The 23,625-nt window shown below is 33.8% G+C and overlaps 2 protein-coding genes across 4 annotated transcripts; one reads left to right on the top strand and one right to left on the bottom strand.

Annotated features, from left to right (window-relative positions):
* On the top strand, positions 9,764 to 10,721 carry LOC109361713 (protein MKS1-like). Of its 2 annotated transcripts, XM_019607245.1 has the most exons (2): positions 9,764 to 9,904; positions 9,956 to 10,721. In XM_019607245.1, coding segments are annotated over exons 1-2 (588 nt in total). In that variant the 5' UTR covers positions 9,764 to 9,902; the 3' UTR covers positions 10,542 to 10,721. The 2 variants fall into 2 exon arrangements, with proteins under 2 accessions (XP_019462790.1, XP_019462788.1); XM_019607243.1 differs by having other exon boundaries at positions 9,765 to 10,721.
* LOC109361728 (WD repeat-containing protein 44-like) lies at positions 11,115 to 17,368 on the bottom strand. Of its 2 annotated transcripts, XM_019607269.1 has the most exons (9): positions 17,027 to 17,368; positions 15,354 to 15,518; positions 13,847 to 15,058; positions 13,661 to 13,751; positions 13,347 to 13,504; positions 13,180 to 13,231; positions 12,991 to 13,070; positions 12,812 to 12,905; positions 11,115 to 11,874 (listed from the first exon to the last, which is right to left on the bottom strand). In XM_019607269.1, exons 3-9 carry the CDS (start codon positions 14,834 to 14,836, stop codon positions 11,330 to 11,332), a joined length of 2,010 nt encoding a protein of 669 aa, XP_019462814.1. In that variant the 5' UTR covers positions 14,837 to 15,058; positions 15,354 to 15,518; positions 17,027 to 17,368; the 3' UTR covers positions 11,115 to 11,329. The 2 variants fall into 2 exon arrangements, with proteins under 2 accessions (XP_019462814.1, XP_019462813.1); XM_019607268.1 differs by lacking the exon at positions 17,027 to 17,368 and having other exon boundaries at positions 15,354 to 15,708.

Here is a 23,625-nt window from a genome sequence, read left to right as displayed (position 1 = left end):
CTATCAAATTTAATATTATATATTTCCAATACAACATAATTTACTCATGTTTCATTAATATATATTTTTTAAACCATCAACCAATTATAAATTGTTAAAGCACACATAAAAACACCATTATCAACTACTGGGCTTTAGACAAGTTTACATGCCCACACACATTGGCACACTGCCGCACACACGAAAGAAAAGGTGGAAAACTAAATAGAGCACGAAAGCAACTTAAAGTTAGACTTGAAAAAATGAGCCGCCCTACTGTTTTGTCAGATTCTTTGCGCAAATATTTTAATAAATTTTTGTTTTATGTCCTTCATGTTTTAAAATGGGCTAACAGAATGCTCATGAACATTATTAAATAAAATAAAAAGAAGTAGTTAAAAAGAAAAATAAACAAAAACTTTAATATTTTATATAAAGTTAAACAAAATTTAATATTTTATATGAAGTTAAACAAATACTTTTCCTTAAATTATGCATTTAGATTGCCCGTATTGCCAAATAGAAATGTTAGGGGTGGCGGGCAAACAGACATTATGAAACAGGTAAATGAGTTAAATTTATAGATACACATCTATTGTTTCACTTATTTGTGTTACTCTATATATTAGAAGATATGATTGGTCAGAAAAATATTTAATAATTAAAATTTTAACATAAATAATTTTATCTAACCAACAATTTATATACCTTGTCCATAAAAATGTGAGTGTAACCGCATGCATTGCCCGTTTTCCATAAAACCAACCTAAAGAATCGTTTTTAGACTCATACCTTGCATTGCTAATTTGGGCTAGTGACTGCCATCCTCGTGGACTGTTTGTCTAAATTAGGTGATGGGAATGTTTATTTTTGTAAAATGACATAAAATGTTATGTTCAGTCTGCTTTAAATATATACAAAATAGGCTTTTGGGTGTCTACTATAAAATTTAAATAAAATAATAATACATAAAATTTAAAAATGCAATCTTATGTCGGTGTCATATTTATAAAAGTACATAAGAATGCCCAGGTCAAAACAGTTTAACATTACATATTTTTAAGTAGAATAAAAAATCAAAACGAAACATTAAATAATTAAGATTATAATATATACAAGTTCTGCCTTACACATTACAAAAGCCCACTCCTAAAACAAATATTTTTTATTATGTCATGTCTTGCTTATCCATTATTTATGGGCAGGTCCTATGGGCTTTGCCCAAATTAGCAGTTATATTGATACCAATATTTTTCCTACCAATAAATTTTTTTATCTAATTAAAAAATTTATCAATTTTTTGGGTACTAATTAAAGACCTAATAAGTTGTTAGTTAAGTAGTATAAGATTCTACTAAATCTTCAAATATACTAAAGAGTTAAAAGTTTGATTAATTTGAACGATATTTGTTGGGAAGAATAATTTCGAATGTAATTAGTCAGTTATAGTATACTATTTGTTATAAAAATATATATGACCAATTAAAGTTTCCCACGGTTTTGGTGCCCCATGTTTTTTCCTACTGCCACCGGTTTGTTTTAACTATGCACCATGTGCCTTAGTTGTCCATATTAGAGCATTCACATTGGTACAACTCATTTTTTTATTCTTAAATGGATTTCACTGATTATTTTATAATTGTTTATATAATCCAACAATTTAAGCAACTCAAGCTAAAATCATCTCCAATGGTACAACTCTATTTATGTTCCTAAATGGACCTCACAAACGTACACCATATTTATATTTCACATTAATATTGATTTTCTCTCTCTTTTCTACCAATTTTTTTCCTTTTTAATGTTGTCTTAACTTCAAGAATGATGCCTATTTCACTCTTGCGAAATAAACACAAGAACAATTCTTCTCTAATGGTGAATTAGAAAAAGAATATTCTTATTTGACTATGAACTCACTATTTTTTTCATCATTGTGCGTGCTCTTATATTACTCCTTTGTGTCACTTCTTGAATAGAAAAATTGAAACATCTCCTAATGGTATCAATTTATAAATCTTCTTACATCACATAAAATGAGAGATATATTTTAAAGTGATATTTTATTTATTGATAATTGATTTATAATAAAAATATATTATAGAAGAATTTATAAATTGATTTTATAAAAAAATACATTATGTATATATTAGAACTAATTTAGGATATGTGTATGTGTATACAGTTTTGAACAGCACTCATCAATAACTGTATAGAGACATTCATCATAATTCCATCCTTTCTCTTTCTTCTCTATAACTATGTGGCTGATAATGTCTTCAGAATTCAATGATATAGATTATAGACTATAGGGAACCAAAGCCTTAATACAGACAGGCACCAAAAGCTTGCAGGCCCAATGCAATAAAACCATATTAAATTAGGGAATGGCTCATTCCACAGTTTTTTGTTTCTTACCTTGATTTGTTTGGTTACATAAATTAGTACTCATCGGATCAGAACACAACATGACAAAATTCAGCTATTTGACATGTTAGCCTAGTACGTGAATTGTTCGTTGTTATGTGTTTGTTCACATGGAGTTGCTGCTAACAGATAGTAATTGGGATTGCTGTAATAATAACTCGAGTTTTGTATGCATGATAAGACTAAACACCTAAACCTTTTTAATTCAAGTACCCACACATGTTTCATTTTTGTTAAAATATATAATCTTCCTATAAATCTTATCCTGCAAATCCCATTGAAATATGAAAAACTTCGCGGTGAGTGAAATGAAGCATAAGTTTGGCCCCAATTCATTGGATTTAGCTTTAGAAAGTAAAATGCATATCTATATCCAATTCTTAGCATTTTCCCATCTAACTTAAACCCTTCTGTCGCTGGTAATATCAATATCTGTTTAAAGATCTCACAATCTATCCACATATTTATATTTTACACATTTTCCTTCTAATCTACCTTACATAATTTTTAAGAACTATCTCTTATATAAGGAACTGTTAATCATGCCTCAATAATTGTGAAGAGCTAGTCACTACAACTGTAAAGTACAATGCATAACCCCGTTAAATTAAGTTTCCTTTTCTGTTACATATATGTTTGGTTTGATTATTTCATTTTAGTTGAGTTGTAACGATATTACACACTCATTAAACTTAACATTCTTCATATACTCTTTGAAAAACTTCAATTCAAAAACTCACATCAGATGATTATTGAATTAAACATTGACTCTAAAATAAGACCAAATTTGGATAGTCCACAAAACAAACAGAGCCCCACCATCACCAACTTATGCCTATTTTAGAAAATTGACTTGACAAACAAGATACACCACCAATTTCTCTTTTCTTTTGTTTCACTATTGGAGGTACTCACTTTCCAATAATACCAGCAGGTTCCAATAATTCCTGCCATTACCTGCACTTTGTGGCTCTTTATGACACCTAGAGATCCATTTTGATTGCATGTATGTAGTGGTTCTTTTCTCTTTAGGGACTGTTTGGCAGCAGAACATAGCAGAGAGATTATCTTGCGAAGTTTGTTCTCAGACCCAACAAATAGGACTAGGAGTGAGTTAGTTAATTCTTTGTAGTGTTGTGTAGGCCTTGCGAGTTCAAATTGGGACCTGAATGTTGAGTTTGGGCTCCCTTCCTATATGGAGAAAGACCCAATTGTGCAAAGCCCACTTGTCTCACTTAATCTAATAGATAGGGGTCAGATGTGCCAAGAGGGTGTAGGCAATTTATGCAAAAAGATACAACTGAAAAGTGTGAGAGATGATAAGAAAACTCAACCCACAGGAACTCCGAGCAGCCGTGGGAGACTCGCGGCTGCGTCTTTGTTCACCGTTGGATCGGACTGAAATTTGGACAAAAAGTTCACAACTTATAGTACTTCATTCTGAACGGTTGGATCGGTGAGACGACGTCTGAGGTGGTAGAAATAGAGCTGTTATAGCAATTGTGTTTCTGGTTTTTCTTATTCTCATTTTCAAGCTTGTTGCTCTGTTGTATGCCGTATTGTTGAGCACGTTTTGTGCTGTATTTTGGAAACACTATTGTATTCCTATTTTGATTATAGTGGAGCTTGATTGACTGGCTTGTGCCCGTGGTTTTTACTTCTCACTCTAAGAAGGTTTTCCACGTTAAAATTCCGGTGTCCCTCGTACGTTAGTGCATTATTTGATATTGCTTCTCATAGATTCTAGCAAATTGGGGAAATTATTATCCGCTGCATATACTCTGTTAGAGTTTACATTGTTATTGTGTTGAATTTCCCATCAGAGTGAATTAGAGCTCTTTGGGGTTTGAGGTTATTTGACTTGCTTGAATGATGGAGGCAAATATACATAGAATGATATGTTTGAATGACACTAACTATCACTTATGGAAAGGAAAAATGAAAGATGTATTATTTGTGAAGAATTTGCATATTCCTGTGTTTGCTATTGAGAAACCAGAGTCGAAGTCTGATGAAGATTGGAGTTTTCAACATCAACAAGTTTGTGGTTTCATTCAGCAATATGTAGAAGACAATGTCTATCACATTGCTAATGAGGATAATGCAAAATCTTTATGGAAGAAAATTGAATCATTGTATGCTTCTAAATCAGGGAATAATAAATTATACTTGTTGAATTCCTTGATGAATTTGAGGTACAATGAGGGAGCTTCTATTTGAGATCACTTGAATGATTTTCAAGGGGTCCTTGATCAATTATGAAGAATGAGTATCAAGTTTGACGATGAAGTGTTGGGACTATGACTACTGAATACTCTACCAGATTCTTGGGAAATATTTCGAGTTTCAATTACAAATTCAGCTCTCGATGGTATTGTCTCTTTGAAGAGTATAAAATGAAGTATTCTTAATGAGAAGATGAGAAGGAAGACACATAGTACTTCATCTCATTTTGAGGTGTTTGTCATTGAAAACAGGGGAAGAAGTCATAGAAAGGAACCGAAAGGTGATAGAGAAAAGGGCATAAGTAAGTCAAAATCCAGATACAAGAATGTGGAATGTCACTATTGTCATAAAGCAGGTCACACATATAAGAATTGTTTTCAATGGAAAAGGGAGAACAAAGACAAGAAGGGCAAACAGAACGAGAAGAATCATGGTGATGAAGATCATGTTACTACTGCTACTTGTGATGATCTTATTATGCTTCGTGACAGTGATTTGGTTAATCTTGTATCAGAAGAGAGTATGTGGATAATTGATAGTGGTGCTACACTGCATGTTACACCAAGGAATGAGTTCTTCACATCTTACACTTCTGGTGATTTTGGAGTGTTGGAGATGGGTAATAATAGTGAATCAAAGGTAGTTAGTATTAATGATATTTGTTTACATACCAATATGAGAGTGCAGTTGTTGCCGAGAGGAGTTAAACATGCTCCAAATGTTCGTTTCAATTTGATCTCTGTGAATATGCTTGATGATGGTGATTATGATAATCACTTTGGTTATGGAAAATGGAAACTCACTAGAGGTAACTTGGTTGTGGCCAAAGGGGAGAAAATTTCTAAACTGTATTGGACAAAAGCTTTGGTTGTTAAAGAAAGTGTGAATGCTATGTATATAGAGGCTTCTTTGTGGCACCACAGACTTAGTCATATTAGTGAAAACGGGTTGAATTGTTTAGTCAAAAAGAATGTACTTCCAAGATTGAAGAGTGAAGAATTGGAGAAATGTTCTCTTTGCATGGCTGGTAAGCAGACCCGAGTATCCTTTAAGAAGCATCCCCCTTTAAGGAAGTCAGAGTTGCTTGAATTGGTGCATTCTGATGTTTGTGGTCCATTGAATGTAAAGTCATTTGGTGGTGCACTTTACTTTGTTACTTTTACTGATGATTGTTCAAGGAAGCTTTGGGTCTATACTTTGAAGACAAAGGACCAAGTGCTTGAAAAGTTCAAACAATTCCATGTTTTGGTTGATAGACATTCTGACAAGAAGCTGAAATGCATTCGTACTGACAATGGTGGTGAGTATTGTGGACCGTGTGATATTTACTACAAGCAACAAGGTATTAGACATGAAAAGACTCCTCCTAAGACTCCATAGCTTAATGGCTTAGCGGAGAAGATGAACAGAACTTTGGTTGAAAGAGTTAGATGCATGCTTTCTGAAGCAAAATTACCTAAACATTTCTGGGGTGAGGCTTTGTACACGACAGTGCATGTTATTAATCTTAGTCCTGTAGTTGCTCTGAATGCTGAGGTACCAGACAAGATTTGGTTTCGCAAGAATGTCAAGTATGATCATTTGCGAGTCTTCGGTTGCAAGACATTTGTGCATGTTCCAAATGATGAAAGGTCCAAGTTGGATGCGAAGACAAGACAATGCATCTTTATCGGTTATGGTGAATATGAATTTGGCTACAGGTTATATGATCCTATTGAGAAAAATATTGTTAGAAGCTGTGATGTGAAGTTCATGGAAGATCAAACCATTGAAGACATTGATAAGATGAAGAATACTATACTCGAGGAAGATAGTAGATTGTCTGATATTGATCTATTTTGGATGCCTATACATGATTTGGACACTATTGAGAATAACGTTCAAAATGGTGAGCAACATGATTATGTTGGTGATCAACAACTTGGAGATGATTTAGATTTTCCCATTGATATTGGTGAAGATGAACATGAGATGTCACAATATGAGAATCTTGGTGATACTTCTGAACCACCTCAAGTTCAACTTTGGATGTCTAATAGGCAGAGGAAACCATCTACCAAGTACCCTTCTGATGACAATGTTGTTGTGACAGACGGAGGAGAATCTGAATATTATCATGAGGCCATGGAGAATGAAGAAAAGAAGAAGTGGTTGGATGCAATGCAAGAGGAAATGAAGTCCTTGCATGATAATCACACTTTTGATTTGGTCAAATTGCCAAAAGGGAAGAAGGTTTTGGAAAACAGGTGGATTTATAGGGTGAAGCAAGAAAGTAATTATATATCTCCAAGGTATAAAGCTAGATTGATGGTTAAATGTTTCAGACAGAGAAAGAGTGTTGATTTCAGTGAGATTTTTCTCCTGTGGTGAAGATATCATCCATTAGAATTGTATTGAGTTTGACTGTTACTCTTGATTTGGAGGAAGAGCAAATGAATGTAAAAACTGGAAGAGATTTATATGAAACAACCTGATGGTTTTCTTGTAGAAGGGAAAGAAGACTATGTGTGTAGGCTGAGAAAGAGTGTATATGGTTTGAAGCAGGCTCCACGACAATGGTACAAGAAGTTTGAGTTTGTTATGTGTGAGCAAGGCTACAAGAAGACTACTTTTCATCATTATGTCTTTATTAGAAAGTTTGTTGATGGTGATTTTATCATCCTGTTATGTATGTTGATGACATGCTTATTGTTGGGGAAAATATTTCCATGATTGACAGGTCAAAGAAGCAACTAGGTAAGTCATTTGCCATGAAAGACATGTGAGCTGCTAAACAGATTCTTGGTATAAGAATCATGCGAGATAGGCAAGAAAAGAAACTTTGGCTCTCACAGGAGCACTATATTAAGAGAGTGTTAGAGAAGTTCCAGATGGAAAATGCTAAGGCGATAAGCACTCCTCTTGCTACTCATTTTAAGTTGAGTGCTAAACAGTGTCCTTCATATGAAGCTGAAAAATCAGATATGCAATGAGTTCCTTATGCATCTGTCGTGGGAAGTTTGATGTATGCAATGGCGTGTACAAGACCAGATATTGCACATGTTGTTGGTACAGTTAGTAGATTTCTGTCAAATCCAGGTAGTGAGCATTGGAATGGTGTGAAATGGATTTTGAGGTATCTTTGTGGTGCTGCTAGTCTGAGGCTTTGTTTTGGAGGTGATATACCTACTCTTGTGGGCTATACTGATTCTGATATGACTGAAGATATTGATTCCAGAAAGTCTACTTCAGGTTACTTGATTAAGTTTGCAGGTGGGTTGTAGCACGACAATCTAGGTTGCAAAAGTGTGTTGCATTGTCCACTACTGAGGCAGAGTTCATTGCCAATACAGAAGCATGCAAAAAGTTGCTTTGGGTGAAGAAATTCTTGCAGGAGCTTAGTTTTGTCCAAGACAAATGTTATTTTGTGATAGTCAACGTGCCATTCATGTTGGGAAGAATTCAACTTTTCATTCTAAGTCCAAACACATTGATGTGAGATATCATTGGATACGTGATATTTTGGATACTAGGTTGTTGGAATTGGCTAAGGTTCATATAAATGATAATGGTGTTGATATGATGACTAAGGCCTTATCAAGGTGGAAGTTTGAAACTTATTGTGAGATCGTCGGTTTGACGATTCTCTCCACATAGTTGTGAATGAGAGATATGTTGGGTTTGAGCTCCTTCCTATGTGGAGAAGGACCCAGTTGGGCAAAGCTCACTTATCCCACTTAATCTAATAGATAGGGATCAGATGTGGCAAAAGGATGTAGGCAATTTATGCAATTGAAAAGTGTGAGAGAAGATAAGAAAACTCAACCCACAAAAACTTCGAGCAGCCGTGGGAAAATCGCGAATGCGTCTTCATTCACCATTGGATCGGGCTGAAATTTGGACAATAGGTTCACAACTTATAGTACTTCATTTTGAATGGTTGGATCGATGAGACGATGTCCAAGGTGGTAGAAATCGAGCTGTTACAACAGCTATGTTTCTGGTTTTTCTTGTTCTCATTTTCAAGCTTGTTGCTATGTTGTATGCCATATTGTTGAGCACATTTTGTGGTGTATTTTGGAGACACTCTTGTATTCCTATTTTGATTATAGTGGAGCTTGATTGACTGACATTTGCCCGTGGTTTTTACTTCTCACTTTAGGAAGGTTTTCCACGTTAAAATTCTGGTGTCCCTTGTATGTTACTGCATTATTTGATATTGCTCCTTTTAGATTCTAGCAAGTTGGAGAAATTATTATACGCTACGTATACTCTATTAGAGTTTACATTTTTATTGCATTGAATTTTCCATCACTAAAGTCTATATCTACTATGTGCGCCTGATAGGATTATTAGCATAATTCTCATCTTCATTTATGACTTGAATATATATATATATATATGAGTTTAACATTTGTATATTGACACCGTAAAGTTTTTATACTGTCAGTATATTGCTCACCATTGATTTGTATTACTTTTGTTTGATAGTCAATGATATTTCATAAATCAATCATGAATAGTTTGCTGAGAGTGTAAAAAATAGTTACACGGTCAGTGTATACATATTAAATCCTAATATATTAGTATTCACCTGTTATACAAGATTAAATAATAAAATAAACAAAAAGCCAAAACCTGACTTGCTAGTGCCTAGTTTTTACCATATTGACTTGATATCATGAAAAATGGTAAAGGAAGGGGAAGAGTGAAGAACGCAAAGGACAGTGTAGCTGAAATTATTGAGGTTGGCATTTATATGTGAGATTGTGAGGTATAGCGGTGGAATATCCTTATCTTGTTTGAATTAATAACCATGAACTGACACAAAAGTATTTCGAGATAGTAAACTCATTACTTTTAAGGGATCATTAAAGAACTAAATAGATATTTCACACAATTTGTTTTTTAGTAAAAAAGATGAGTTAGCTCTCTTTTTTGTTTTGCAAACTGTAAAGTCTTTTATTTATCTATTTATATGTAAATTGCCAAGTTACTTCCCAGTCAAACATAACAAGACAAATAGCATGTCATGCTTGACTAAAAAACTTCCCCTAAGCTTAAAGTCAATAGATGACTATCTATAACTTTGGTGGAAAAATAAACAAATACAATATTTTGGTCCAAAGTCCAAACCCTCCCACCCTCCTCTTATTTAATTTTTAAATCCCAACAATTATAAACTTCATATTTTCTGTTCTAAGTTCTAACCCTTTTTACGTCTCTTCAATCCAGCACCAATATTCTTTTCCACTCTGCTCAGCACAACAACGTTATCCCCATTTCAATACATTATGAACCTGCCGGAATTCCCCTCCGGCATAAGAACCTCATCGGCGTCTTCAAAGAAAGAGGTTCAACTCCAAGGTCCACGCCCACCACCTCTCAGAGTCAACAAAGAGTCCCACAGGATCCGAAAGCCGCCGCTTCCGCCTCCTACCTCTCACCACCAGCCGCCACCGGACCACCGGAAACCTGTCATTATATACTCCGTTTCTCCCCAAGCTATCAACGTTACCGTCAATGACTTCATGAACACCGTCCAACGCCTTACCGGACCATCCTCCGGCAACGACCCCACTCTTCGATCTGGCGACGTGTCGCCGGCGGCGAGGTTTGCGTCAATCGAGAAAACAAGCCCGTCTGAGAAGGAAAGAGCTCACGGCGGAGGAGACGATGACATGACGTGGCTGTTAGAAGGAGTAGAAATGGGTCAATTCCCGGGGATATTATCTCCACCGGCGGCGAATATTCCGCCGATATCATCAGGGTATTTTCCGGCAGTAACGGAGCTTCAGCAAACGACGTCATATTGGTATGACTTAAGTCCGTTTTGGTCAAGCAGCAGCTTCGTGATGAGTCCGTCGGGTTTGCTTTCTGCCGCCGTGGTTTCTCCGCTGCCATCGCCGGATCTATTCAATCTTTTTAAATAATTTTTTATTTTAATTTCCCTCTTTTTGCCTTTAAAGTTTTTCTTTTTGCATTTGTTAAATATTAATTGAGATTTGGGAAAGAGGGTGGAAAATTCAACACTCACTGACTTTTCGTCCAATGTTAATGCACTCAAACCAAATAATCAAATGCGCTGGCTGGATGCTTATGACCTTGGTCTATACTTTATTTTTTGTAATATATATTTTTGTAGGAGTGTAGGATGTATTAGATGGAATGACAATGAGGTAGGTCAGGTTGGTGCTTATCTAATTCTGAAATCTAAAATTTGAACCCGAACTAAATGGGGTTGAAAAGAATAATATCATCTTTAAACGTGTCGGATTTTAGGTAACTCAAACCTGATGGGAACTCGCCTGAAATATGTATTTATTTATATATATATATATTCAAATTTGTATATATATATATAGGTTTTATATATAAATTTATATGTAATATTGTAATTTTATATATATAATTTGGGTATGTCTTCATTGGTTAAAAAACCACAGAGTAATAGAAACACATATTTATCCAAAGTTCAACTGCATTTTTTTAATATGTACCTCATGTATAAGTTAAGTAATCATAAACAATGTTAAGAAAACTAAAAAAACACTAATTCTTGTGGCTTGATTCTACCACCAGAGACATTAAATTAGTGACATACCAAAAAGTTGTCACTTACAAATTCCAGGAACATGTCAAGAGGCTTGCCATCAAACATGAATTTATCATTGACTATACTAATAATCCCAAGAAATGGCTAATATACCATGCCATTTTCTTAAAGCCTAATAGGCAATCCAAAGTTGTGGAATGTCTTGATAGTTCCATCACAATCAGCTACCACAATTGATAGTCCCCATGTTTCTGATACACCTCTATCAAAGCATGTATCATTGTGATATAACTTTTGGTGTTCATATTCATCCCTTGCAAGAGGTAAATCCCATCTGGGAAGTTTCTCCTCTGGCCATGTTGTAGAGCCTCTGCAAGTACCATCAATGGAAAACCAACTACCAAGAGAAAACCGTTCCGAAATTTTGCATGGAGCAGCTTCTAGTTGGTTTTGCGTTTCTGAAGAACGCTGCGCAAAATTACGGCACGAGCTCCTTTGTTCAGCATTCATGCCTGACCAAGGTATTGCAACAGTAACACCACTGGAGAAAAAGTACTCACAAGTGTACTCAGATTTTCTCGGTTTGGAGAAAGCATTTCTAGAGTCGCTGTAGTTCCATACATACACATGAGAATCCTCTCCAACTGAAATTATATGTTTTCCACTTGATGTAAATGAACCATGAATCTGACTTCCTGATTTTGGAAGGGCTGTTAAAAGTAGTAGAACCAACCAACTTAGGATTTTCAAGAAAAAACCAGCCATTAAACTTAGGCATGTAGTACATAACATAAGAAAGTACCTTAAATTTATGAATGTGCCAGTTGATACAAAATCATGTAAAGGTCACAAATTAGTGAAGTAAAGATTAGATATGGAATACATACATCCACACAAAAATGGCAAGCAAATAATATATTACAAGGAAAAATGCAAAGGGTGCATGTGGAATATGAGCAGGTAGAAAAAACCTAAAGTAATCAAAATGAGTCAACTTGGAGAATACTACATCACTAATAGAATAATAGACACCGTGATTATCCAAAGTAGTCCACTTTTGAGTCAAATAATCTAGTCTCCTAATGCATTATATATTCACCAAATACAGTCCTCAGTTCTGCCAACTTGGTTAAAGTCACTAGTAATAACATAACCTTTTTTTGGGGAGGAAGCTCAGTTTTTTTTTTTTTTTATATAATTAATGTATTAACTATTTGAACTATGAATTGCCAATCTGCTAAAACCTACAGATAAAAATTGGATTGACATTAGCCAAATTAAAGGCTGACCCTTCAAAAACAAAAAGGGACAAATCAACAGATCCTCTTAATTATTATGAAGTTTACAAAAATATACATGGATTAAAGACGAAAAAATTCTGCAGGGATCATTATGCAGCTCACAATTTTTTTGCAGGAATCAGTATGCAGCACAAAAAAATGAAACAAAGAATATGGTAATATATATTTTTTGCCATTCTAGTTATATATTTCAATCAAGATGAGAGATGATCAGCATTCCGACAAAAGCGAAAGTCGTAGGAAAATAGACACCAAATATTAATAACTTGATGGAAAACAACTCCAAGTGAACTCTTGAAACTATGCCGTTGTTGTCTTTCTAATGATTGAACACTAAGTGCTATACCTCTGTATTTATGAACAAGCTCAATGCCATTGAATATGCAAATTTTGGAATCTTCTGATGTGATCATAATTCTCTGATGGTTGTTTTCAGAAAACTGTAATGGAGCAAGAATGTTATAATGTTAATAAATGAAGTGCAAAGTATAACACTTAAGCATTAAAGAATTGCTAGATTGAAACCTGGATGCCGGTTATCTTAGTGCCTGATGCTCTCTTCTTTCCATGGACAAGTATCTGTGCCTCAAGCTGGAAATATTTTCCTAAATCATTAGAATCCAATTTAGATAATCCTTTCAATTTCATGTCTCTTTTTTTATCTTTTTAAGTTGAATTCAGGAGAACAGTAACTGGTAACACACAGATACATACCTGAAGCAACATAAACGTGACAAGCGCCTGTTACGGAACCAACTACAAATCCCTGCATGCATAAATAGTCAAAGGTTCGTCAATCTCATGAACACAAGTTTCCATTGTCATTATATGAAAAAAGACTCAGAACCATGAAAAGGAGACAACAAGTATTAATAGCATACTTTCCCATCATGCTGGTAACTTATGGCACTTATGACATCTCGTATATCTGCCCAATCAACGACTCGCTCTTCACATATTCCCCATATCCGAACTTTACCATCTATGGACCCACTGATGAAGTATTTATCATCGACAGGGTTGAATTGAACACATGTCACTGCTTCCATTAAAAGAAGAGACACAATTATGGTTATATCTATAGGGAAAATACATGCTAAAGTTTCAAATTATAGACAAAACATATGCTTTAAACTCATTAGTTAGATGGTTGTAGAAAATATAGGTTGAAAGGCAATTATTCTATTATACTTACCATAGTCATTGTGATGGAAAACACTAAGACAATGATTACAACCAATTTGCCACAGGCGAACAGTTTTATCCATAGACGAGGATAGGAGAATCTGCAACATGTATTTTCGATCAGTAATTAAACTGCATGATTGCTTGATTAGGGAAGGGGCTTGGGAATAACAGGCTTGTGCAATTTAAAGCTCACATCTGAATTAGACCAAGCCAAATCCAAGACATCACTGGAATGACCATAAAATTCTTGTAGTGGTGGCTCCTCGATTTGGAAAATCTTATTCGGAAGAAAAATGAAGGATTGACTTGAATGTTTCTTCCAAGGATAAGAGTTGTCATGTTTCACTTTGCTAGCAGTACTATCTTCTGTGGTGAAACAAATACTGGATGTATCCCGTGAAATAATGCGCCATATGCGCACAACGCCATCTTCACCTCCACTCGCTAAATACAGACCACTGGGACTAAATTTCATAGTCCAGATTAAGCCTTTGTGTGCTCTAATCTGTTGTCCAGTGTATAGCCCACTGAACTCAAGAAACCTCTTTTTGTTTTGTCTTACCTTTACTTTACGAGTTCTATTCGTCCCTGTATTCAATTTTGATCTCACTTTTCCTTCACTGTCTTTCTTGAAATGTACAAATCGCTTCCACCAGTTTTTCATTTTCTTTATACCCATCTCGAAATCCTGAAATTCTTCTCGGGCCTCAGCATCTCTGTGTCTGTGCTCCTGAGCTGTAAAAGACAGTTCACACACTCTCCCTTCAAAACATGCATCTGGTTTATGTTGGGGCCTCCCTTTCAGTCCATCAAGCAAGACTTCTGCTTCAGAAGCTGATTTGCACCCAGAGAGAACCGGCTTCTCAAATAATTGATCAGTGTGTGAACTGCAAGCATTTGAGACTGCTCCACTGCACTCCTTGATCCTTTCAAGGAAAACCATTTTCTCCTTTGAATAAATCTTGGAAGCAGAAGTATCAGCTAAACCTATAGTCTGAAGAAATTGCCCCCGCCTTTCTTTCACACTAAGAGGCTCATTCACCCAAATTTCATAACCATAACCATAACGACACCCGTAGCTCTCTGAACCAAACTCTTGTTTGGCAAAACCACAATCTTGAGCTATCAAGCTATCCATTGAGTCAAAGAATATATCATTATCTCCTTCACTAGAACTCATCATATCTTACACATGAAAATCTCCCTTCTAACTATCAATCTGCGGCTTCTCACCACCTTATAAATAAAAAACTTCCAATCAAGGGCCTTAAATTTCTCAAGGCAATTATGCAAATCTCAGCAAAATATTAAATGTCACAAGTTAAAACAGGAGGCTAGGTATGAGGAACCAACTACCAATGACAACAGTTTTATTTGCATGTTCTAAACCTCCCAATGGCCAATACTATAAAAAAGGAATAGTACAAATTAAAAATTCTCTAAACCCCTTTGACCCAATAATAATAAAATACAATGAAGAAACACAAGCCAAGGTTTGAGTTGAAAGTGAAGAAGACTAATCTTAAAGCCAAGCTTATATGAGAAGAAATGACTAAAAATTCAACATGATCACCGACCCTTTACTTGTCACAAACCAATCAAGTTAAAAACAAAGCCCATCAAAACAAATGCTCAGAATTGAAAACCAACAAATAAGGTGCTTAGTGTTTCACAGAAACCAAACCAGCTTAACAAGGCACCTCAAGATCTGAATTTTGGGATTGAAGATTGCAACTTTGCAAAGCACAAGAACTGCGCTTGTGTTGTTCTGCCTCTTCTGAAAAACTGCAACTGCAACCACCCTTCACTTCCTTCTCCTTCTTCTAGCTACTAACTTTTCATGCTTTGTAATCTCCAGCTATAACCTGCGACATCAGTTTATGACATTAAAGTCAGACACTGAAATAAAACATGCATTTTTAAAACCATTTCCATTTCAAGACAAGTTTTTTCTTGCTTTTTGTGTGTGTGATTCCGAATGAAGACAAATTGTGATTAATTGTACCTAGTAATAGAAATCAATCAGAGAAAGAATTCAAATTCAAAGAAAATTACTTATCATCCTTTGATGAGGTAGCAAGTTGCAAATTCTTTGGACTTTAAGCTTTACAACATCTTAGGAAATGTTTATTTTTAAACTGTTACATTAATCAAAAGTTACTAAACTTTGGATCATGGCTTCAAATTGCATTTTTTACTATAGTTGCAGTTACCTTGCATATACACATCTGAGGAAAAATATCAAGATCTCAATTACCATTTTGGACTGCAACTATAATTTCATACTGTAATTTATGCTTGTGAAAATTGAGCTTCAAAATCGCAATTCATCATTTATTTTTTTAGTCTAACCACAAGTATCATTCACTCTCTTCACTCAATTCAGTTTGTGCAAAGAACATCATCCTCATACTCAAGGGAAATAAGACATGTACGGCTTGAATTAACAATCTCTCTGCCAAAAGATTTTTTATTGTAGTTATTTTGAACATGAAAAATAATATTTTGGAAATACATTTACTACATATGAATATTCTCGGTGGTACCAGAAAATGAAAAGTTGCATTGATTAATTGGAGAAGTGTAGGGCTAGTAGTATGGTTGATAACTAGCATTGTTGTTTTAAAAAAAAAACATCCATGGAGGCTATTACTACCATTACATTACAGAACTAGTAGCCACACACAACTCCACACAACTCTTAAGGGATACATAATAATATGGGGGGGTGAGGAAATGAGAACCACATCTATTGTCCCACTTTGTGTACCATTTCATGTACCATCAACTCTAATCGGTTGAAAAAAATTATTTAAGTTAAAATTATAATTATTAAGTATTTTATGACCAATCACACATCTCCTGACACATGAAGCCGTACAAAGCTGTGGGACAACAAATGTGCTCTAGAGGAAAGGAACCACATATGCTATCCCACTTTGTTTACCATTCCATGTACCATCAAGTCAAGTTGGTTGAAAAACATTATTTAAGTTAAAATTATAACTCAGCAAACTCTTGGTGCCCACTTTGGACCCATCATAGGGCTTCCCTTCTTACACCTATGTCCTCTGCATTGCACTTTTCTCATGTTTTCATTTTTTAAGGCTACTTCTTTGTTTCATTTAACTCTATGTCTTGGTTACATAACTAATGATGTGCTCAGGCCTTGTTGGTTTTGTTGTAATGAGCCTTCTATTTATGGCATTTTTTTATGGTGTGTTTTAATTTTTCCCATTCTTATGTAAGTGGAGAAGAAAGTAATAAGAAATGAATTAAATATCTAGTTAAGTAGAAACAAAGGGAAGATTATGTATAACATAATGACATGATATAAAGTACATAATGTATGGTCATATTCATTATTCCATACCTTGTTGTAGTTGGCTTCATATCTCAATGGCATAGAAATTAAGGTTGCCACTTGCCACTTGCCACTTTTTATCACCCTATACTCTATGCAAAAGGAGATTCAGAAAGAACAAAAAATAAGGTAAGTTTTTTTATTGTGGTGGATTTTTTGACCTCACAGACCTGATGAAGAAACTCACATGGTTTAATTAAAAAGGACAGAGAGAGGAATAGGTAAGTGTTGGTGGTGGGTGGCGGGGACCGGTGTACGGCAGAAGAGGGTGAGTGGAATAGAAGAGAAAAGAAGGGATGCATGACATGTGCATGTTCTGATGAAAGAAAGAAGGAGAAAAAATATGATAAGATAGATCATAGTCTTAACATTATTATTAGCACTTACCAAGTTACCATCCAACCTTTCAATGTATTTAGATAGTCAAGTGTGTGCTTTATATGACAAGTTCATAACTTATTGAATTGGTCAAAAAAATTCTAAAGATGTTTGATGAAAGAAATAATTTTATAACTTTTGAAAACTAGCTTATGAGGTTTTTAAGTTATAAATTCTTCAAATAATTTTTCTTAATTTTATCATAACTAGTTTTTGTGCCTTTAATTCAATTCTAATTCAATCAACTAACTGAAGAAATTACTATAATGTCATTTATGTTAAAATTGTTATTATGGAGTGGTTCATGTTATACACGTATTTTGCTTATCAATATTTTATTTTCTTATAAATTAAAAAAAATAAAATTTGATATGAAATTAATTGCATAAATTTACTTTTTTTTTTCTTCTTGTTATGATGTGTTCATTTTTGTTTTCCAAAATTAGATTATTAATTTGATTTTTTTTATAAATATTATTCGAATTTAACCAAAAGCCAAAAATAATGTGGTAAACCCTGTTGACTAGCCTCAACGCTTTTCACCCTTCTCCCGCCATATTAACGATCACAATTGTATTAGGTTCTCATACCTCAATATAATTTACTATTGTCTTTGCAACTAAAACTCCAAACCCATTTCCAAAATCAACCAATTTCATCCCTTTGATGATTTTCCAAATTCCAACACAGCCCATATCGAAAACGACGATGGATCATCACTCAATTTTTTTGGTACACAGCCCATATTCAATGCATCAAAGTTCAAAAAATGAGTACCACAAATAAAACCAAATTTTTACCTTGAACCCATTAAAATAAAACGTCTCAAACTCAATCAATGAGAAGAAGAAGAAAAATCTGGACAGAGCGATGGAGCAACAAGAGTTGAGGTTGAGAGACAAGGAAGGAGTTTTTGTTGGGTTTTTTAGTTAGCCGTTGAATATATCTAAAAAATAAAGAAATAAAATTAAGAAGACAAAAATGACTCAGAAATCTTACACGAAAGGGAATAGATGAGCCGAACCAAGACAAATGTATCGCTCTCAATGAATCTAAGACTTTCTCTTTTTACATTGTTTTTTTCTTAACCATGACAAGGTGATGTTGGATATTCAGTACAGGTCAATTATTAAAATAGATAAATTCGGTTGACACTTCTAATCACATTTGTAGAGCCACCGGATTGAACAGTGAGAATCTTTTTAAATGCCAAAGCCTCTTTAAATTATTGAACATACTTTTGTTGTTTGCATTATTTGCTTGTATCACAAACTGTTTAATATAATGGACGTGTAAGAATCTTACACTCGTGTATTAATAAAATCTTTTGCTCGTGCGTTACTTCGTGCCAGATTGTGTTATGTATATTAATGATCTATACATGATAATTAGTTAATTACAATGAATAAAAGTAGGATTATTGGCACTTCAATATATATTTACCCGTGGGTGTAAGAATATATAGATGTATTTATTTAAATTATTTTATTCGCTTCTGGGGTGTAAGAAACTTGTATAATTTTTTGAATAAAAGCCTATTCTTTTGAATGAAAACCTTTTGTATGGTTTCATACGAAAATGTAAAATTTTGCCTTCTAAATAATTTCACACATATAACCTTCGGGTATGTAGATTAAATCTCCTATCAAAAGTTTTTTTCTTTCTTTTTCCTAAGTTTTCTCATTTATCGGGTAGATTCAAGTGCTTGATTGAGGGTCCAACTACTAGTCTCTTAAGAGAGAGCTTGTGGACATGGTTTTGGATTGAGATCCGTGACGACAAGTGGGGAAATGTATCATAGTTGAGTAGCCAGGGGAAATGTATCCCCATAAAATTGTGCCTCATGGTTTAGGACGAGGATCACATGTTCTTAATTGTGTCTCATCCCTGTCTTAAGCCAATCCTATATTAACATATAATAAAATAAAAAATTTAAAAATAAAACGTAATAAAATAAAGCATTCTGATTGAATGAGACATTATTTACGACATGTGATCTCCTTCCTATTTTCAATGCCTAGCTAATATATATGTATGACCCCCACTGCATTTTCCATAAAAACAGCACATTGTCATCTTCGAGCACAACATGCTACACAAATTGGGGTATCCAATGGTAGGCGTAGAACAGAATAATCCATATTCCCTCCTAGTATCTTTGCCAAATGAACTGTATCAGTGCGTCAACTTTGATATACTACCATTTTCTGTGGATAAGAATCCTCTCGGGTACTCGAGAGACAAATTATTGCTTTTACTTTTGCATTCAAGGATAAAAGTATTATCACATTATATTTAAAAGGTAAAAAATAACATCATTTTTATTTTATTTTATGTATGTCCCTGTCCACTACTAGAGAAGATATTCTTTTTGGTAGGGTATAGGTTAGGTTAAGGATACAAGCTAGCACTCAAGTAGCATGTTAACTATTGACCCACACAACGACACCCTTGATTGATTTGTTTGCCATGGAAAGTAAGAGAACACTTTCCTTCGTGATTATGCAATGCAGAGTTGTCTTTCCTACGCGTGAATTAGTAAAGATGTTCGAAACTTCAAATATGAAAATAATAATCATCACAATATATTATAAAATTGATGGTTAAATAGTCATCATCTAAAGTCAGCTGATTAAGCTAATCTTTCTTTTTGTAAATGTTTCAACTAATGTTAAATATTTTGATATAGATTTCGCTTTTACATTTGGATAATAAACTGTTAAATTATGATCCATGAGATTGTAAAATGAAAAAATAAATCAATTCCTCAAAATAGAACATATTGCCTTTTGCTTTAATATGCTTAGTTTATAAAAAAACACAGACCTAGAATAAAAATCCCAATCACACTATACCAAAGAAGTTGGAACAAAAAAGTATGATAATTATGTAGGCAATTTCCTTCACTGAAGTAAGTTTACCAACAAATGTTAGGATAGCCCAAATAAGCAAATGCCCTCGTATGGGAAACTGACTCGGTTCTAGATGGGCCCTGAGCATGTAATCAGATTTAAGTGTTGGCCCAAATTCGGTGCTTTTAAAATTAAACACCGGTTAATGAATTAACAAAAACAATCAAAATATGAAAAATGACGTCAAAAACATATAAACATAGCTTAAATATGTTTTTTTATTTTAAAAATACATTGAGTTTTAATTTCAAATATTTCAAAAATTAGTTTTAGAACCAAGTGATGATGCAGTCAAAACTCACATGTGATGTGTGTTATACCAAACTACTTGTAATCATGGTTAAACATAGAATTATTTATTTTTAGAATATATAATCATCAAAAACCTAAAATTAATAATATAAGGACCAGGACTATAACTTGGTTAACTTAGATTAACCAAAAACTTGTGAGTAATGACAACTTCCCAAACATATTAATAGCATATAGTATTAAAATAGCAATTTGGCAAGTCCAGTCAAATGTGATGATCAAATTACATGGAGGAATTTTCTTCAATTGTTCATAGATTGTTTTTGTTCCATATTGATTAATTAATTTATCCACAACCAAGATTAAAAAAGTAGTGGCCTATGTCAAGATTCCTCTGTGACTTTAACAAATTACAGCCCACAGAATAGAAAGCAGTCATTTCCTAGTAGCAATGGTTGCCTACCCCCACTTCCATTAACCTTCTCAAAAGTGGGGAATGTCCTGCAAAAAACCAACCCAAGTAGAATATTGGATAAAACAAACAAATTTCTTATAATGGAATGGAACTTTATTTATCCACTAGTTTTTTCTTTATCCTAGAAGCTAGGAGGGTCTATTCATGGGTGAACTGAGGAGGTATTCGTTTACATTAAAATTGAATTATATTTATTATATTTAATCTCATTTGTTCGTGTTTTTTTAAATTTAACGCATCACATGAGTAAAATTTAAAAGTCGCCTAATATTCCTATTTTTCTCTTTCATCACCTCTTCCACTTATGAATATGGTTCATTGGATTCAAAATAAATGAACGAAAGAGATTGAGTGTAACCAGTGTGATTCAGTTTTGGTGTAAACAGATTTCTCCTCCTAATTAATTGTAACACACTTATAGTTTAATAGTACTATAGTTACTCGAGAAAATATGATAAATATGATTATAATGGGATGTATTTTGGGTTTACTCAGATCAAAACAGTTTGAGTTTGAATACAAATAATAGTTTACTAAATGTAATTGAGTTAAAGTTTTCGTAAACGTTAAGGGGAGATCTATTGACAAATAAGAATATAATCTGAGTAAACCCATAATCATTGATTCGAATTTCAGCTACATCAATGAATAGAGTATAACTTATAAAGAATCTTTATATTACTAATAATAATATACATAAAACAATGTTTTTAGTACTGGATAAAGTTTTTCTTTGCCCACCTCTCTCAAATCTCAAGTCTTAAATCCAAACCACCTGAATCCTAAGGTTCCACGTCCTTTGCAAGGGAAAGCCACTAAGAATGAATGTATCAAACGTCAAGTCCAAATAAATGAGTTGGCAACAATGAATACAAATTGAGTCAAGTTACAATAATGATATGTTGGTCCCACACCCAACCTTTGCAGCCAGGAACCATACATAATATTGAAGAAGGAAGAAGGATCTCTCTGGTGTATAGTACATGAGAGTGAGAATGAAGTTATTATTTTTTTATTATATATAAAAGTATTATTTGATGGTAATTAAAATATATTTTTTTTATAGCACTTGTCTCTTTGGTAATGGTGAGGTGAGATCCTAAGATTAGTTATTCAATAAAACAATATAAAACTGAAAATAAATTATCTTTACAAGCCATTAAAATATGATATGTCTCATCTCTTTTTAATTTTGAAAAATATTTTTATAAAAAAAATGACTAAATATGACACTAAAAAAAATAACTATATGAAAAAGATAGTTTATTATCGTAAAACTATTTTGACCACTCACGCCCAACAATGAACAATGGCCCCCATTGAATTAAATAATTACACGTCCTTGGACTAAAACAAGTCACGTTTTGAATCCCCACCAATTACCCTTGGATCACTAACCATTCACTGATCCAATACGTAAAGTGCACAGAAACTAATACAAAATCCACAAGAAAACAACCATACACATTGAAATTGCACATACATACATGTCATAAGAGAAAGAGGAAAAATATATTTATAAAAGCAACAATGAGAAGATAAAAAATAAAGGGGAGAGATAGTGCTTGGGGAACCCTACTTTTCCCTTAGTTATTGGTGCTACTTGCAGCCAATCCACATTCCTCACACGCACCAAAATCCAATACAAAACAAACAAGTTTTGAATATATGTTTGTTTGTTAAATAAATCTATGTAGATCATGGATTGTAGTGAATATGTCATTTTCTCAAGATTATGGACTTTTATAATTAATTTATTGGGATTTAACATATCGGATCGAGTTATTTTATCTTTGATGATTGAGGATGGGAATTGTTTAGGGCCCCTAAAAGCATTATAATTTCTATGTATACCATAGGGATTGAATTTGGTCAAAAATGTAATGTATCTTCACTCTTTTAGCCCATTTTTGTCGATTGAGATTCCCATACTTTTAGTCCCTTTCTTTGCAAACAAACAATATTTAATTGAAAGGGAAAGCTCGCTTGATTACAGCCAGCAAAGCAAGCTCATTTCACCATTTTTTTGGGTCACTTCTTCTTCCATTATCTTTGCATTAAATTTTATAAAATGTAATATTTATGCAATATCATCGTACATATTTAATTAGTCATTCATCATTGTTTATATAATATGTTATGATCAAATATATAATGACAGTATAAAAAAAATATTGTCATTACATACATATTTTTTCTCGAATAGTGGCTTACAGTTCATTAATTTACACCTAGTGCCGAGTATAACTTTCTCTCCTAGAATTAGTGCTAAATGAAGGATATTCTGGGGACCCTCACATAACCATGGGCGTGTGATTTGAGAGGTTAGGGTCACACATTATGCGCCAACAAGTAATGGACCCCTCATTGCACGAAGAAATCATGTTCTTCTAGTATCATTTTATTTGCTTTACACCATATACACCCACAACTTTTTCATTTTGGATGACTAGACAATTAGAATATTCCCTCTAAATATTTCTCATGCTTATGTTGAACATCAATCGTTTTATTGGAAAGATTTCTCATTTCCTTATATATATATTTTTGGTATTATTAAGGGTATCTTTTCACATTTTTTTTTGTAAGTA

The sequence above is a fragment of the Lupinus angustifolius genome, chromosome LG12 (genome assembly GCF_001865875.1).
Source record: "Lupinus angustifolius cultivar Tanjil chromosome LG12, LupAngTanjil_v1.0, whole genome shotgun sequence".
Lineage (NCBI taxonomy): Eukaryota > Viridiplantae > Streptophyta > Magnoliopsida > Fabales > Fabaceae > Lupinus > Lupinus angustifolius.
Note: the sequence above shows the minus strand (reverse complement) of the source record. Positions and strands in the feature narration are given on the sequence as shown.

Excerpts from the sequence above, each read along its gene's own strand:
- LOC109361713 (XM_019607243.1), top strand. The coding sequence starts at position 9,903 with ATGAACCTGCCGGAATTCCCCTCCGGCATAAGAACCTCATCGGCGTCT.
- LOC109361728 (XM_019607269.1), bottom strand. The coding sequence starts at position 14,836 with ATGATGAGTTCTAGTGAAGGAGATAATGATATATTCTTTGACTCAATG. Across the intron at positions 13,071-13,179 it reads TCACGTTTATGTTGCTTCAG|GAAAATATTTCCAGCTTGAG; the intron begins GTATGTATCTGT and ends CTAATGATTTAG. Across the intron at positions 12,906-12,990 it reads CTAAGATAACCGGCATCCAG|TTTTCTGAAAACAACCATCA; the intron begins GTTTCAATCTAG and ends GCTCCATTACAG.